We start from the raw sequence: 14,614 nt of genomic DNA on the forward strand, positions 1-14,614 counted from the left end.
AGAGGGAGAAAGAAAACCGTGAAAGGGAAAGCAGAGGGCGCAGAAGGAGCCTTTCACAGGAGAGATGACAGAGAGGTGGGGACAAGAAGACCAAGACATGGGGGAAGGAGAGCGTCAGAGATGCAGAGGCGGCTGGAAAAGAGGCAGGAACACAACCCAAGGGGGACGGCCAAACCCGTCTTCTCAGGCGTCTTGAAAATGTGAAGGGAAGTCTGGTGGCCCCCGCCACGAGGCCTAGAAAGCAGGACATTGGCTCAGCCATCGTCAGATGCCTTCAGGAGGCCCCCCCCGCTGGCCTTTCCAGCTGCAGGCAGTGCCCCTCGTGAGCCGGGAGCCCAGAGCTTGGGGCCGGTGATGCCCACGCTCAGGGCGGGGCCTGATTAACACCTTCCCTCCCCAGCAGAGAGGCCTCACCTATACTCCGCCCACCTTTGTCCTGCCAGAGCCAGAGAAATCCCTGCCTTTCCCCCAAAGCAAGCGTACCCCTGTTCCCACACCCTGCTGAAACGGGAAAGGAATGAGTCCTGTCCCTAGCCCCAGCCTCCCGAGACTCAAGGAAGGGCCCTCCTGGAGCCCGCCCTGCCTCTCTCTCCCTGCCCCCATCATGCGGGCCATGGTGCATGCTGCAGTCTATGCAGTTTCTGTGTCTTTTCTGTTTTTTATTTTCTCAGTGGGAGGGTTGGGGTGGGTCGAGTGTGGGAATGGGGAGGTGGGAGTGGGGGCCCCATGCTGGGGTCATAGAGAAGGCCACTTGCTGACCCCCTGCCCTCCTCTTCCCTTCTTGCCTCCCCCCAGACAATGACTGTGGAGACAACAGTGACGAGGCCGGCTGCAGCCACTCCTGCTCTAGCACCCAGTTCAAGTGCAACAGCGGGCGCTGCATCCCCGAGCACTGGACCTGCGACGGGGACAACGACTGCGGGGACTACAGCGATGAGACCCACGCCAACTGCACCAACCAGGGTGGGCGCCCAGGGGCCAGCGGGGTGGGGCCCAAGCCCTCCACCGTCCGTCCACCCGCCCCACTGCGTGTTGCCGCCGTCTGGGAACCGGAGACAACCCAGACGTGGCTCTTATCCTTCAGCAGTTTCCAGTCCTGTGGGAGAGGGCGGTTGTCGACAGATCATTGTCACACGCCGTTAAGATCTCGGGCTTTGCAGTTGGGTGGCCTTGGGTTTGAGCTCCATCTCTGCAGCTTACTATCTGGGTGGCCTCGAGCAAGTTATTTCATCTCAGTGGGGCCCTGTGAGTTTCATCTGCAAAGTGGGGATGATAATAGCACGGGCATCATCATGTTAATGTGAGACCTCAGTGAGATCCTGCACGGAAGGCACACAGCTCGTGTTTGGTAGCTGGTAGCTTGAAAAAGGGAATGCTCAGAGGGGTAGGGGTGAATGAGCACAGTGGGGTCCCCAGTGCCCAGGCCTCCAGGACCTAGCATCTTTGGGATCCCCCATGGAGGCAGGGGTTACTGGAAGGCACAGACCTCCTCAAGGGACGTTGCTTTCTCATCCCTGGCCGATGGTTACCGTGGAAGAATGCAGACCCGAGATTTCCCTGACGTCAAGAGAAGTCAGAAATGCAGATTTATATGTGAAATCTACCCATTTTAAAGCACTGGTATATTAGTTTCCTAGAGCTGCTGTAACAAAGTACCACAAACTAAGTAGCTTAAACGACAGAAATTTATTGTCTCACAGTTCTGGAGGCTAGAAGTCCAAGACCAGAATGTTGGCGGGTTGGTTCCTTCTAAGGGTTATGGGGGAGAATCTATTCCAGGCTTCTCTCCTAGCTTCTGGCGTTTGATGGCAATCTTGGCATTCTTTGGCTTGTATGTGCTTTACCCCGATCCCTGCCTTCAATCTTTCATGGTGTTCTTGCTGGGTGCGTGTCTGTCTCTGTGTCCAGGTTTCCTCTTTATATGAGGACACATTCATATTGGATTAAGGCCCACCCTAATGACCTCATCTTAAGCTGATCATCTGCAAAGGAAGACCTGTTTCCAAATAAGGTCATGTTCACAGGTACTATGAGTTAGGACTTCAGCATCTTTTTAGGGAGAACAAATCAACCCATGCAACTGGCAATTGATTTGAAAAGTTTTAAAAACATGGCAGGCCAAAATCTCTCTGTAGGCCTCATCTGGCCCCTGGCCCACCAGCTTACAACCTCTGCCTTGTAGAATTAAGATGTGCATAGTGGGGACAGTACTGAAAGCACTGAGTACCCACTGCAGGCCCAGCACTAAGAGGGAGGATGGGGAGGGTCACCCGAGGCCCGGGAAACAGTCACTGAGACTCGAGGGCCATCTCTGAGAAGGGCCGGGTGAGTGGGACAGGTAATAGTGCCTTGGGATTCTGAGAAGAGGACCCCTGGAGGCCCGTGATGTGGTGAGGTGGGAAGAGCCCTCTGCCCCTCACAAGCTGGGCGAACTCGGACAAGTTGCTTCCTCTGAGCCTTGGCTCCCTCCTCTGTGAAGTGAGGGGAGACGTGCGGGGGCCTGGCCCGTGGGAGCAGGGATGTCATGACTGGTAGCAGTTGTTAACTATGGTTGTGAGCTGGAATGATCTGGGTCCATTCCGGATGAGGTGGGATTTGAACCGGGCCCTGATGAGGGATTAGGCTTGGGTAAATGGAGAAGAAAGAGGGTCTTTTTTTTTTTTTTTTTAATTTTTATTGGGGTATAGTTGATTTACAATGTTGTGTTAGTTTCAGGTATACAGCAAAGTGAATCTGCTATACATATACATATATCCCACTCTTTTTTAGATTCTTTTCCCATATAGGCCATTTCAGAGTATTGATTAGAGTTCCCTGTACTATATAGTAGGTCCTTATTAGTCATCTATTTTATATATAGTAGTGTGTATGTGTCAATCCCAGTCTTCCATTTTATCCTTCACCCCCCTTACCCCCCCCCCCCGGTAACTAGAGGAAGAGTCTTTAAATGGAGGGTGGGAGTGGCCTGGAGAACCCAGCAGTAACACTTAGAAGGTGAAACTGAGTACTCCTGCAGGGGCCAGTGGGGCTGGGTGGGGCCCCTCAGACTAGAGGGGACAGTAGGGAATGAGGCAGTGCCTGGAGGGGGCAGATGACAACAGCAGGTGAAAGCAGGTCGGGCACTGGGGACCTTCGAAGGATCTCAAAGCTGGAAGGTGATAAGGTATAGGAAATGCTTTCAGAAGACAATCCTGGAAGGGCATTAGGTTGGAAAGAGGTTCAGGGGCCCTGAGGAAGGAAAATCAGCTCGGAGGCTGCTGCTGAAGTCCAGGCATGAGATGAGCGCATCGACCGAGTTCATGGTGGGGCAGGTAGGAGGAGCAGGGCACGCGAGGCAGCGGGAGTGTCAGGTGAGTGAGGCCTGTGCACGGTCACCTGTGCCTCGGGTGCTGCTTCCACTCCTTCCCCAGACTCCTGTGTCAGATCTCACCGTAGCAGCCAGAGTGAGCCTACAGAACGTGTCAGATCTCTCCCCAGCCCTGCCCTCAAGCCTGCACTGGCTCCCTGTACACTTTGAATTCATGCTGAGCCCCACTCCATGGCCTGCAGGACTCCCCCAACCTATCTGACCTGCATTCCTGCCACTCATCTCCTCCTTCACTCTACTCCAACTGTGCAGCCTTAAATATGCCCTGGGCATTTTTCAAATATGCCCTGCATGGTCTTACCTCAGAGACTTTGCACTAGCTGTTCCCTCTTCCTGGAATGCAAGTCCAGTTAATCTCATGGCTCACGTCATTCAGGCCTCTGCTCAAACGTCTCCTGCTTAAGGGCCTTTCCTGACTGTCTTGTCTCAAGTAGCATCCCATCCTCCCTGGCCTTGACCTGGCTTTGTCTGCATAGCCTTGATCACTACCTGCAGTTCCATTCTGGATTTCTGTGTCATGTCTTCACTGTTTCGCTTCCCTGCTAGAACTTCAGCTCCATGAGGGTAAGGACCTTGTCTTGTTCATGCTGGCACCTGAAACAGTGCCTGGCACACAGTAGGTGCTCAATAAGTGTGTGTGAAGTGAATGAATGAAACGAAGGCTAGGCTAAGGTGGGGGCATTTGAGCTCTGGCTTAGCAAATTGCTTATCCAATCAAGCTCTCGTGTGTAAAATAGGGAGATGAGACAAGATGATTTCTGAGTCCTGGAAGGTGTAATAGCCCTGACTCTGAGTTAGCGCTTTCGAGGAGTGTCAGCGGGACTCGGAGAACTTTCCATCCCTGCCTCAGCTCATAGCCCCAGGCTGGGTATAGCAGGAGGGGGTTGAGAAGGTAGAGATGGGAACAGCTGACCTGGAGCCCTTAACCCCCCCATGCCCTCCACCTGTCCCCCTGCAGCCACAAGGCCTCCTGGCGGCTGCCACAATGATGAGTTCCAGTGCCGGCTGGATGGTCTGTGCATCCCCCTGCGGTGGCGCTGCGACGGGGACACTGACTGCATGGACTCCAGTGACGAGAAGAGCTGTGAGGGAGTGACCCACGTCTGTGACCCCAATGTCAAGTTTGGCTGCAAAGACTCCGGTAAAAAGGACTGAAGGGAAACCCCACGGACAGGAGGAGACCCTGTTGAGAACAGAGCAGTGGCAAGGGAGACAGCACTGTACTGGAAGGAGTTGGGTGGGGACATTGTGAGGCAAAAGGCTGCACAGAAAAAACTTGTGCCTGATGCATGGGGGAAGGTATGAAGGGGCCAGGGCCTGCACTAAGGGCCCTGGGAACCAAAACCCTCACCAGTGTTGAGCTTCAACACCCCCCTACAGATTCCTACCTTCTTTGTTGCCCATGTGAATTTGACAGAAAAAGCCTCAAGGTTCCTAGTGGACCCCAAGGCCTTGTAGTCATGACCCCGCTAGAGAAGCCCACTGGGTCTGGGCAGGAGGGCACAGAGAGCCCTGCTGCCCAGGCCTGGCCCCTGAGGCTCTACCCGTCCCCCAGCTCGGTGCATCAGCAAAGCGTGGGTGTGTGATGGCGACAGTGACTGTGAGGATAACTCGGACGAGGAGAACTGTGAGTCCCTGGCCTGCAGGCCACCCTCACACCCCTGTGCCAACAACACCTCGGTCTGCCTGCCCCCTGACAAGCTGTGTGACGGCAACGACGACTGTGGAGATGGCTCGGATGAGGGAGAGCTCTGCGGTGAGGCCTGGGCCTAGGAGAGGCCCCAGCGGAGGAGTGGGCAGGGGGGCTGGGTAAGGAGTCTTCTGGGCCAGGCCAGGGCAGTGGAACAGGACGAGCTCTGTGGGGAGAGGTCTCAGACTGGAAAAGGGCAGCTCTGGCAGCTGGGCAAGTAGTACCCGGAGCAATTAACAAAAACCGGTGTCGATTTAGGACTCACTTTACCAAGAGGCTGTGCTAAGCGTCACACTGTTAATAGCATTTAATCCATAAAGGAGCTCTGTGAGGCAGATATGATCCTCACCCCCATCTTACAGATGAGAAAACTGAGGCTCAGAGAGGTTAAATAACTGGCCCAAGGTCACACCGCTCGTGAAGTGCTGTGGAGAGAGTGCAGCGCAGCCCCACCCTGCAGGCACAGCCCACTCGGCCACACTTGTGCTGCAGAGCAGTGCAGAGCAGGCTTTCAAGATGAGGGCACCAGGGTTGATGTGGTCAGGGCAGTCTCCCATCCTGCTGAGTGAGTGAGAAGGTCGGTGGGGGGAGGGTGTGCATTCAAGATCAGAAGAATGGGGGTCAGGGAGGGCCACGTCGTGTGACTTGGGGATGAGGAGCAGAGCAGAGCAGAGAGCAGCCTTATCTCCTCTGAGCCAAGCAGAGTCAGGTTCTTGGAGGAGAGGAGTGGGAGATAAGGACTGGCCCTGAGAAGTGCTGACGGGTCATCATTCAGGGCTGGCAGGTCCCGGGGTGTGTCAGAGGGCCCAGAGCAGGACATTCCCTACCACAGCCCCCCAAAATCACACCTACATCAGGAGAGAGAGAGGAAAGGGTACCCTCCCAGAAAGAGGCGAAAGGCTGGGGCCCCCATGGTGGGCTCAAGAAGGGGCAGGGAAATAGAGACCAGAGAGAGATGCAGCCACGATGGAGGGGTGCTCCTCGGGGGCAGGAGAGGGTTGGTCCTACGTTGTGGGTGCCAGGGTCCCAACCCTGGTCCTGAGGGAGGCTGGGAAGCAGTGGGACAGAGGAGTGGAAAGAAGGACGCCACAGGCAGGGTGCCAGGGTGCCATCTCGGCTACTGGGGACTTGGGGCCCAGCCAGGCCACAGTCCTGCCTCCTTCCAGATCCTGACCCTGATCCTGTCCCTTGCTCCCCACCCCCCAGACCAGTGCTCTCTGAATAACGGTGGCTGCAGCCACAACTGCTCGGTGGCACCTGGCGAAGGCATTGTGTGTTCGTGCCCTCTGGGCATGGAGCTGGGGCCTGACAACCACACCTGCCAGATCCAAAGCTACTGCGCCAAGCACCTCAAGTGCAGCCAGAAGTGCGACCAGAACAAATTCAGCGTGAAGTGCTCCTGCTATGAGGGCTGGGTGCTGGAGCCGGACGGCGAGAGCTGCCGCAGCCTGGGTGAGACATGGGTCGGGGTGGCCGGGCAGCTGGGCAGGCTGGGCAGGCCCCTGAGCTGCAGTAAGCTGGACTCGGGCGGCTGAATGCCAGAGGCTGAGGTTTCCATCCAGGCCCGGTGCCGGGGCCCATGGAGACCCTGCCTGCCCCGGGACAGGGTGGCTCGGAGGCAACAGGCCCCTTGTGACTCGATCACACCCCTCCCCAGACCCCTTCAAGCCGTTTATCATCTTCTCCAACCGCCATGAGATCCGGCGCATCGACCTTCACAAAGGGGACTACAGCGTCCTGGTGCCCGGCCTGCGCAACACCATCGCCCTGGACTTCCACCTCAGCCAGAGCGCCCTCTACTGGACTGACGTGGTGGAGGACAAGATCTACCGCGGGAAGCTGCTGGACAACGGAGGTGACCACTGCCTGCCCAGGACCGACGGGGGGCCCAGTGCACCCAGACTGGGCCCTTGGGCGCTCAGAACCATGGGACCAGAGGCAGGCTGCCGGGAGCAGAGGCCCTTAGCTCCCCTGTCCCCCACACTCTTGTTAATTGGTTTAGATTTTGCTGTGGGTCTCAGTGCCTGACGTCCCGTAATTATTGTCAGCAGAGCTGCCAGACTGATAATTAACAAAATGATCAGCCTTTCTTTGGAACGGCCAGAATTGCAGGCTTGCAAGAAAAAAGGCATTTAGGGGTGGGGTACCTGAACCCTGCCTTCTGTCCCAAGGCGGCCTGACCCATCGCAGATTTCCTTCACTAATAATACACATTCCTGGGACTTCCCTGGCGGTCCAGTGGTTAAGACTCCGCGCTTGCACTGTAGGGGGCACAGGTTTGATCCCTAGTCGGGGAACTAAGATCCCACATGCCCCTCAGCGCAGCCAAAACAAAAAACCCCCCACATTCCTGAGCCCCTGCCACACACACCGGGCCCAGGGGAGACAGCAGGGAGCAAACGGGCCCAAATGTCTGCCCTCATGGAGCTTACACACCAGTGGGAACGTCAGATATAAACACAGCAAATGAGTACAACACGGACTGTGACAGAGCGGGTAGCACTGTGGATAAAGATAAAGGAGGCAAGGTGGGTAGGGAGAATGGGGTGGCATTTGAATAAGATGGTCAAAGGAAGGCCCCCCGAGAAGCTGATGTCTGAGCAAAGACTTAAAAGAAGCACATTTTACTAGAGGAGTTGGTATTGTTTGTAATAGAGAAACCCTGGAACCATCTCAAATATCCATCAACAAGGGGATGGCTAAGTAGACTGTGAAAATGTTCACACTATGTAATGGTTTTAAATTAATGACATATATATACATATATATGTACACACATATATATGTATATAAAACCATCGAAAAACCTCTAGGACTGTCTGTGGAGTGACTTCTAGAAAGTTCTGTCTGCCTCATATTGGGTCTAGGTCTGTCCCCCAAAGCCCTCACCCTCTGCTCTGACCTCCTACCAAGGGTTAGCCCTTCAGAGAGTTGCAGGCAGAAGATAGCTGCCACTTCCCCTTCTCCAGTGTTTAGAAGCCAGGCTTCTACTTGACCTCCTGGGGCAGGGGGCCTGGGTGAGGAGGGGGCGCTCTGGAAACCCCAGTCAAATCTGGAGCACACCAGAGGTGTTCGCAGAGGTGTCAGGGTTGAGGGCAGGCCGTCCAGGGTTCCTAGGATATCGTGAATTCACCCCGCCCCAGGGGATTCTAACCTCCTGCAAACCTCTCTTCTCCAGCCCTGACCAGTTTCGAGGTGGTGATTCAGTATGGCCTGGCCACACCCGAGGGCCTGGCTGTAGACTGGATTGCAGGCAACATCTACTGGGTGGAGAGTAACCTGGACCAGATTGAGGTGGCCAAGCTGGATGGGACCCTTCGGACCACGCTGCTGGCCGGTGACATTGAGCACCCAAGGGCGATTGCACTGGATCCCCGGGATGGGTGAGGACCCCGCCCAGCCCTGTGCTGGCCTCGTGACCCCCCTGAAGCCTCGTTCAGCGGGGCCGGGGCAGGTCTAGCTGCCTCCTCGATGCTATTCGCTCCCTCCGGCTTTCACCAAGGATCCTAGCACAGCCCCTTCCCCGGGCCTCAACCTTGGCCATCCTGACCCCCTCCCCGCTCCCCAGGATCTTGTTTTGGACGGACTGGGATGCCAGCCTGCCCCGCATCGAGGCAGCCTCCATGAGTGGGGCTGGGCGTCGCACCATCCACCGGGAGACGGGCTCTGGGGGCTGGCCCAACGGGCTCACCGTGGACTACCTGGAGAAGCGCATCCTCTGGATAGACGCCAGGTCGGCATCCGGCACCTCACCCAGGAGGCCTCCATCCTCCTCCCCTCCTCCTTAGGGACAGGGTGGAGCCAAGGGTCCCAGGACCTGGCAGCCATGAGGGTGGTGAGAAGGCCCGGGGGAGCTGGAGCCAGAGCCACACGGCCAAGGGCCCAGGAAGAGGACTGAGTGAGGGGAGAGGCTGGGCTGGGGCAGAGGTGCAGATGGACGAGGGTAGAGGCAGGGCTGCCCCCCGCACAGGAGTGCCCGCCGAGGGCTGAAGTGCAACGCCATCCTCACTCACACATCTTTGTGCTCTCCGAGGGGCTCTGTCTGCCCAGGGAGAGGGGAGACTTTTTCTAGGTGATGTCCCCAAAGGGGGTGCCTTTTTCTAGTCTTCACCCCAGCCCTGTGTGCTAACAGCAGCCCTGGGGAGAAGCCAGCTGAAAAGACCTGGGTCGGGAGAATTGGGGTCAGAGCTGGGATCCCAGACCTCGAGCCACGTGGTTCCCGCTCCACAGGGTGCCGTGGGCTGGGGCACGGAGGGTGGGAGCCCCAGGCCACGTGCCCCGAGGTCTGAGGTCCCCACCGGCTCCTCTCTCTGCCCCGACCACACTCTCAGGTCAGACGCCATTTACTCAGCCCGTTACGACGGCTCCGGTCACATGGAGGTGCTTCGGGGACACGAGTTCCTGTCGCACCCGTTTGCAGTGACACTGTACGGTGGCGAGGTGTACTGGACGGACTGGCGGACAAACACGCTGGCCAAGGCCAACAAGTGGACCGGCCACAATGTCACCGTGGTACAGAGGACCAACACCCAGCCCTTCGACCTGCAGGTGTATCACCCCTCCCGGCAGCCCATGGGTAAGGGACCAGAAAGAAGCCAGCAGCCTCTGTAGAAGCTTCCGAGAGAGGAGGGGTCTATGCTGGGGTGGCGGGGGTGAGCCAGCCTGCTGACAGAGGCAGGTCTGGCAGCAGCGATGCTGGGACAGGAAGGGGAGTGGAGAGGGTGCAGACCAGGTGACCCGGGCCAGTAGGGTCACTGAATGCTCTTGCTTTCCCCTGCCCTCCCAGCTCCCAACCCCTGTGAGGCCAATGGGGGCCGGGGCCCCTGCTCCCACCTGTGCCTCATCAACTACAACCGGACTGTTTCCTGCGCCTGCCCGCACCTCATGAAACTCCACAAGGACAACACCACCTGCTATGGTAGGAGGCCCCCCCTCCAGAGCAGGGGTAAACCGAGGCTGAAGGGGAAAGGGTCAGGTACCCAAGCTCCAGGTTCTAAGTGAAGGTAGGCCGTCTCAGCTGGGAGGAGCCTGAATGGAGAGGCTCCAGAGACCGCTGCTGTAGGAAGAGGCGGGCCCTCCTGCAGGAAGGTTATGCCCCACGGGGCCTCCCTGATAGCCAAGGGCCAGCAGCAAACAGAAGGAACCAGGAGAATCCCGGGGGGTGGGAAGCGTGGAGGCAGGGGGCCGCCGTCAGTGACCTGCCCCGTGCCCACAGAGTTTAAGAAGTTCCTGCTGTACGCACGTCAGATGGAGATCCGGGGCGTGGACCTGGACGCCCCCTACTACAACTACATCATCTCCTTCACGGTGCCTGATATCGACAACGTCACGGTGCTGGACTACGACGCCCGAGAGCAGCGCGTTTACTGGTCTGACGTGCGGACCCAGGCCATCAAGCGGGCCTTCATCAACGGCACAGGCGTGGAGACGGTTGTCTCTGCAGGTTCTGTCCTGGCCCTGGAACCCCTACTGGGCATGGGTACCCCCCAACCCCGCCCTCGCTACCAACCCTGGTCCCAGCCCCACTGCCTGGTCCCCTTGGTCCTGATGTTCCTTCTCCAAATTCTTTTTCCCTCTCTGGCTCCAGTCCTGGTTTCGTGATCCCCGTTCCCCCAGAAACCAGGCGGGCCCCTCCCCTCGAGCCTCCTGACCTGTGTCCTGAAAACACCCGATCACAACTCCCCACCGTGTCCCCAGACTTGCCAAATGCCCATGGGCTGGCTGTCGACTGGGTGTCCCGAAACCTGTTCTGGACGAGCTACGACACCAACAAGAAGCAGATCAACGTGGCCCGGCTGGATGGCTCCTTCAAGAATGCGGTGGTGCAGGGCTTGGAGCAGCCCCACGGCCTGGTTGTCCACCCGCTGCGTGGGTAGGTCCAGGGCCCGGGGTTGGGGAGCATGGGGTGTGGGGTGGGGGAAGAAGAGGACTCTGACCCTCCCCTCCTGGCGCCCCCAGGAAGCTCTACTGGACAGATGGTGACAACATCAGCATGGCCAACATGGACGGCAGCAACCGCACCCTGCTCTTCAGTGGCCAGAGGGGCCCTGTGGGTACGAGCTTACCCTGCAGCCCTGCCTCCCCTGATTCCTCCACCAGGAGATGCTCTCAGAGTTCTCCCCAGTTGTGCCTCCATCTCCCCAAACTCCTGGCTTAGTACTTGTTCCCACCACCCCCCTCCCCAAACCACACACATACTCTGTACCTATCCCCAGACGTGAGAGGCCCAGCTGGGTCAGGCTCCTGGATCCCGGCCCTGGTGCCGTGCTCTCTGGCAGTGACACCCCGCCCCCCCTCCACTTCCAGGCCTGGCTATCGACTTCCCTGAAAGCAAACTCTACTGGATCAGCTCCAAGGACCATACCATCAACCGCTGCAACCTGGACGGGAGTGGGCTAGAGGTCATCGACGCCATGCGGAACCAGCTGGGCAAGGCCACCGCCCTGGCCATCATGGGTGAGGGCCACTGGGTGGGAGCGGGGACCAGAGCAGAGCAGGCGGGCCAGGCGGGCCTGGGGGCGGGGCTGGCCTGGGGGCGGGGCCTTCCCCAGGGTCTCATCCCCTCCTTCCGCCACAGGGGACAAGCTGTGGTGGGCAGATCAGGTGTCAGAGAAGATGGGCACGTGCAACAAGGCTGACGGCTCGGGGTCCGTGGTCCTGCGGAACAGCACCACCCTGGTGATGCACATGAAGGTCTACGATGAGAGCATCCAGCTGGGTGAGGTGGGGGGCAAGGGGCAGGGTCAGTGGGATGGGGGTCACAGAGGTCGGGGCTGTGGCCAGGAGGGGCTGCAGGAGCCCCTGGGCAAGCCAGCGAATGGGAATGAAAATGGATTAGGCTCTGCTCACCACCCAAGGGGGCTCCTCTTTCACAAGGGCCAGGGGCCCTGCGGGACGGAAGACCTGAGAGCTGGGTTGGGCGGTGACCCCCACAAGGTCCAGGGTAAAGGGGTGTGAGCCGGACACCGCGGTCCCGAGGAGAGCCATTGACCCTTTCTCTCTGCCTCCCACCTGACCCCAGACCACGAGGGCACCAACCCCTGCAGCGTCAACAACGGCGACTGCTCCCAGCTCTGCCTGCCCACTTCGGAGTCCACCCGCTCCTGCATGTGCACAGCTGGCTACAGCCTCCGGAGTGGCCAGCAGGCCTGCGAGGGTCAGTGCCCTTGCCTCTGCTCCCCGCCTTGACCCTGGTCCCCAACCCAACCCGACCCTTCCTACTCTACAGCCCACCTTCCTCTTCTCACCTTGGGGACAGGACCGAGTTCATCGTGTAGTAAGTGTTCTCTGGGTCAGATGCTTAGTCAGCGCCCACTGTGCTGCTTGCCATGGAGGAAGCAGGGGGGTGGGGGGGCAGAAGTCCCTGTCCCTGTGCTCTGCAGCCTTAACCAGAAGGGGGGGCCAGCATGAGGTGGCTCTGACTTCAGTAGGATTTTGGAGAAATGGACGTCGGAGGGGGCGCCAGGGCCACTTCACGCAAGAGGTGTGCTGGCTGCTGGGTTTTATAGGGCACGTAGGATTTGAGTGTGTGGTTTGAAGAAGGGACGATATGCAAGGCAAGGGGTCCAGAGCAATAGGAGGGTGTGTGCAGGGCCCTGAGGTGCCAACCCGCATGGCGCGGGGTGTGGGGAGCCATGCCCATGGGTGAGGCTGTGGGGGCTCCACGGGTTCTCAGCCAGGAGCACCTGGAAGGTGGTGTTTGGGGTAGATTAACCTGGCGGCAGAGAGCCGGCTGAGTGGGGGAGGGAGAAACCAAGGCAGTCAGACCAGTCAGGGGGCTGTTGGCCTGGGCTGGGGCTTAGCAGCTGGATTGAAGAGAAGGGATGAAACTCAGAGACATTTCACAAGAACTTGCTGACTGATTTACAAGCCTGCCCCGGGACAGCATTTCCCAAAGTGTACTCCTGGGAACCTCCCTCTTTGATGTGATAGATGTTATAGAAAGAAACACTGGGTTGAACAAAGGTTAAGTGTTTTTCTCCTGCACAATTTCTCAGAGCCTTGAATATGGTCATGTGCACAGAATTTTTCACGGGACGACTCTAGTGTTTGCAGTCTCCCCAAGCTCACTCGACCATGACCCATTAGGGGATTCATTTGAGGACAGGCTGTGTGAGGGGATAAAGGCAAGGGAGGATTCTAGGGTGCATGGTGAGTGGCACGTGGTAAGAAATGGGAAACTGGGAAGGAGACTGGCTCAGGAGAGAGGTGTCAGAGACAGGGGTGTGACACAGACCAGACGGATGAGGACAAAGAGGAAATTAAGGTGGAAACCTAGAGTTGGGAGTCACCCAGTCCTATTGTCCTCCCCAGATTCTCCCTAACACCTTTGGGGGTGCAGGGTTGTGTGGAGTGAAGTGGGACTGGAGGGCAGAGCGCGGAGAGAAAGCCGGGTCTCTGCTGCCCTCTAGTGGGCACTAGAGGTCTCACATGTGGTTCCCCAGAGCTGCATGCTCCCTTGCTCTCTCCCAGCCAGGTGACCTCCCTGCCCAGGCCCCCGGCTAGAGTATGTGTTGAGGGGGTAGGTGTGATGGCTGGGAGAAGGTATCAAAAGGGTTTGAGGGTGACAGAAGCCAAGCTTAAGGGGTGTCAGCAAAGCCCATGCCCAAAGTGTCCTTGTGTTGCAGGTGTGGGCTCCTTTCTCCTGTACTCGGTGCATGAGGGAATCCGGGGAATCCCCCTGGATCCCAATGACAAGTCAGACGCCCTGGTCCCAGTGTCGGGGACCTCCCTGGCTGTCGGCATCGACTTCCATGCTGGTGAGCCATTTGGTGGCACGAGGGGGTGGGACATGACCTTCCCTTTGGGGTGGTGTGCTCTGGGGCTCCAGGGAGAGCCTGCCTGACTGCAGCCGGAAGGGGCGACACTTACCACAGCTGCCCCTGCCCCACTATGTCCGCTTCCAAGTCCCTGGTCCCCCCAGCTCTCAGTCACCTCTGTCCTTACCCCCTCGTGATTTTGACCTCCCACCTCCCCCTTACCTTGTTGAGCGTCCCCATGTTGGCTCCTCCACCTCCAGAAAATGACACCATTTACTGGGTGGACATGGGCCTAAGTACCATCAGCCGGGCTAAGCGAGACCAGACGTGGCGTGAGGATGTGGTGACCAATGGCATTGGCCGCGTGGAGGGCATTGCAGTGGACTGGATCGCAGGTGAGTTGGGGAAGGGCTGAGGGGCTGCAGGTGAGGCAGAGGACTGGGGAAGTGGGACCTCAGAAGGAAGGGTCTGAGAAGAAGGGGTAGGCAGGAACAGATGGGGAGAAGCAGGGGTATCAGGGAGCTGGAGGGGACCAGGTACCGGCATCCCCACCCGACCCCTGAGCCCCCCCTTACTCCCTCCTCAGGCAACATCTACTGGACAGACCAGGGCTTTGACGTCATCGAGGTCGCCCGGCTCAATGGCTCTTTCCGCTACGTGGTCATCTCCCAGGGTTTGGACAAGCCCCGGGCGATCACTGTCCACCCGGAGAAGGGGTGAGGAGCTGGACAGGCTGACCACTCCTGGCTCTGGTCTGGCCCGGTCCCTCTGGCCACAGGCCCTCTCTCCTCCATGTTC

General features: G+C 58.3%; 1 protein-coding gene across 2 annotated transcripts in view; it reads left to right on the plus strand.

Moving 5' to 3' along the window:
* The window catches only part of LRP1 (LDL receptor related protein 1), a 79,585-nt gene that overhangs the window by 37,386 nt on the left and 27,585 nt on the right, over positions 1-14,614 (plus strand). For both annotated transcript variants that reach the window (XM_059080530.2, XM_067009539.1), the window contains 18 exons: positions 796-963; positions 4,326-4,508; positions 4,923-5,123; positions 6,264-6,509; positions 6,715-6,912; positions 8,236-8,440; positions 8,626-8,790; positions 9,389-9,633; positions 9,844-9,975; positions 10,273-10,500; positions 10,755-10,929; positions 11,016-11,110; positions 11,364-11,513; positions 11,635-11,775; positions 12,079-12,213; positions 13,685-13,816; positions 14,077-14,211; positions 14,403-14,532. In XM_059080530.2, coding sequence (XP_058936513.1) covers positions 796-963; positions 4,326-4,508; positions 4,923-5,123; positions 6,264-6,509; positions 6,715-6,912; positions 8,236-8,440; positions 8,626-8,790; positions 9,389-9,633; positions 9,844-9,975; positions 10,273-10,500; positions 10,755-10,929; positions 11,016-11,110; positions 11,364-11,513; positions 11,635-11,775; positions 12,079-12,213; positions 13,685-13,816; positions 14,077-14,211; positions 14,403-14,532 — 3,064 coding nt within the window. The remainder of the gene's footprint in view (positions 1-795; positions 964-4,325; positions 4,509-4,922; positions 5,124-6,263; positions 6,510-6,714; positions 6,913-8,235; positions 8,441-8,625; positions 8,791-9,388; positions 9,634-9,843; positions 9,976-10,272; positions 10,501-10,754; positions 10,930-11,015; positions 11,111-11,363; positions 11,514-11,634; positions 11,776-12,078; positions 12,214-13,684; positions 13,817-14,076; positions 14,212-14,402; positions 14,533-14,614) is intronic.

This window comes from Kogia breviceps, chromosome 12 (genome assembly GCF_026419965.1).
Source record: "Kogia breviceps isolate mKogBre1 chromosome 12, mKogBre1 haplotype 1, whole genome shotgun sequence".
NCBI classification, from domain to species: Eukaryota; Metazoa; Chordata; class Mammalia; order Artiodactyla; family Physeteridae; genus Kogia; species Kogia breviceps.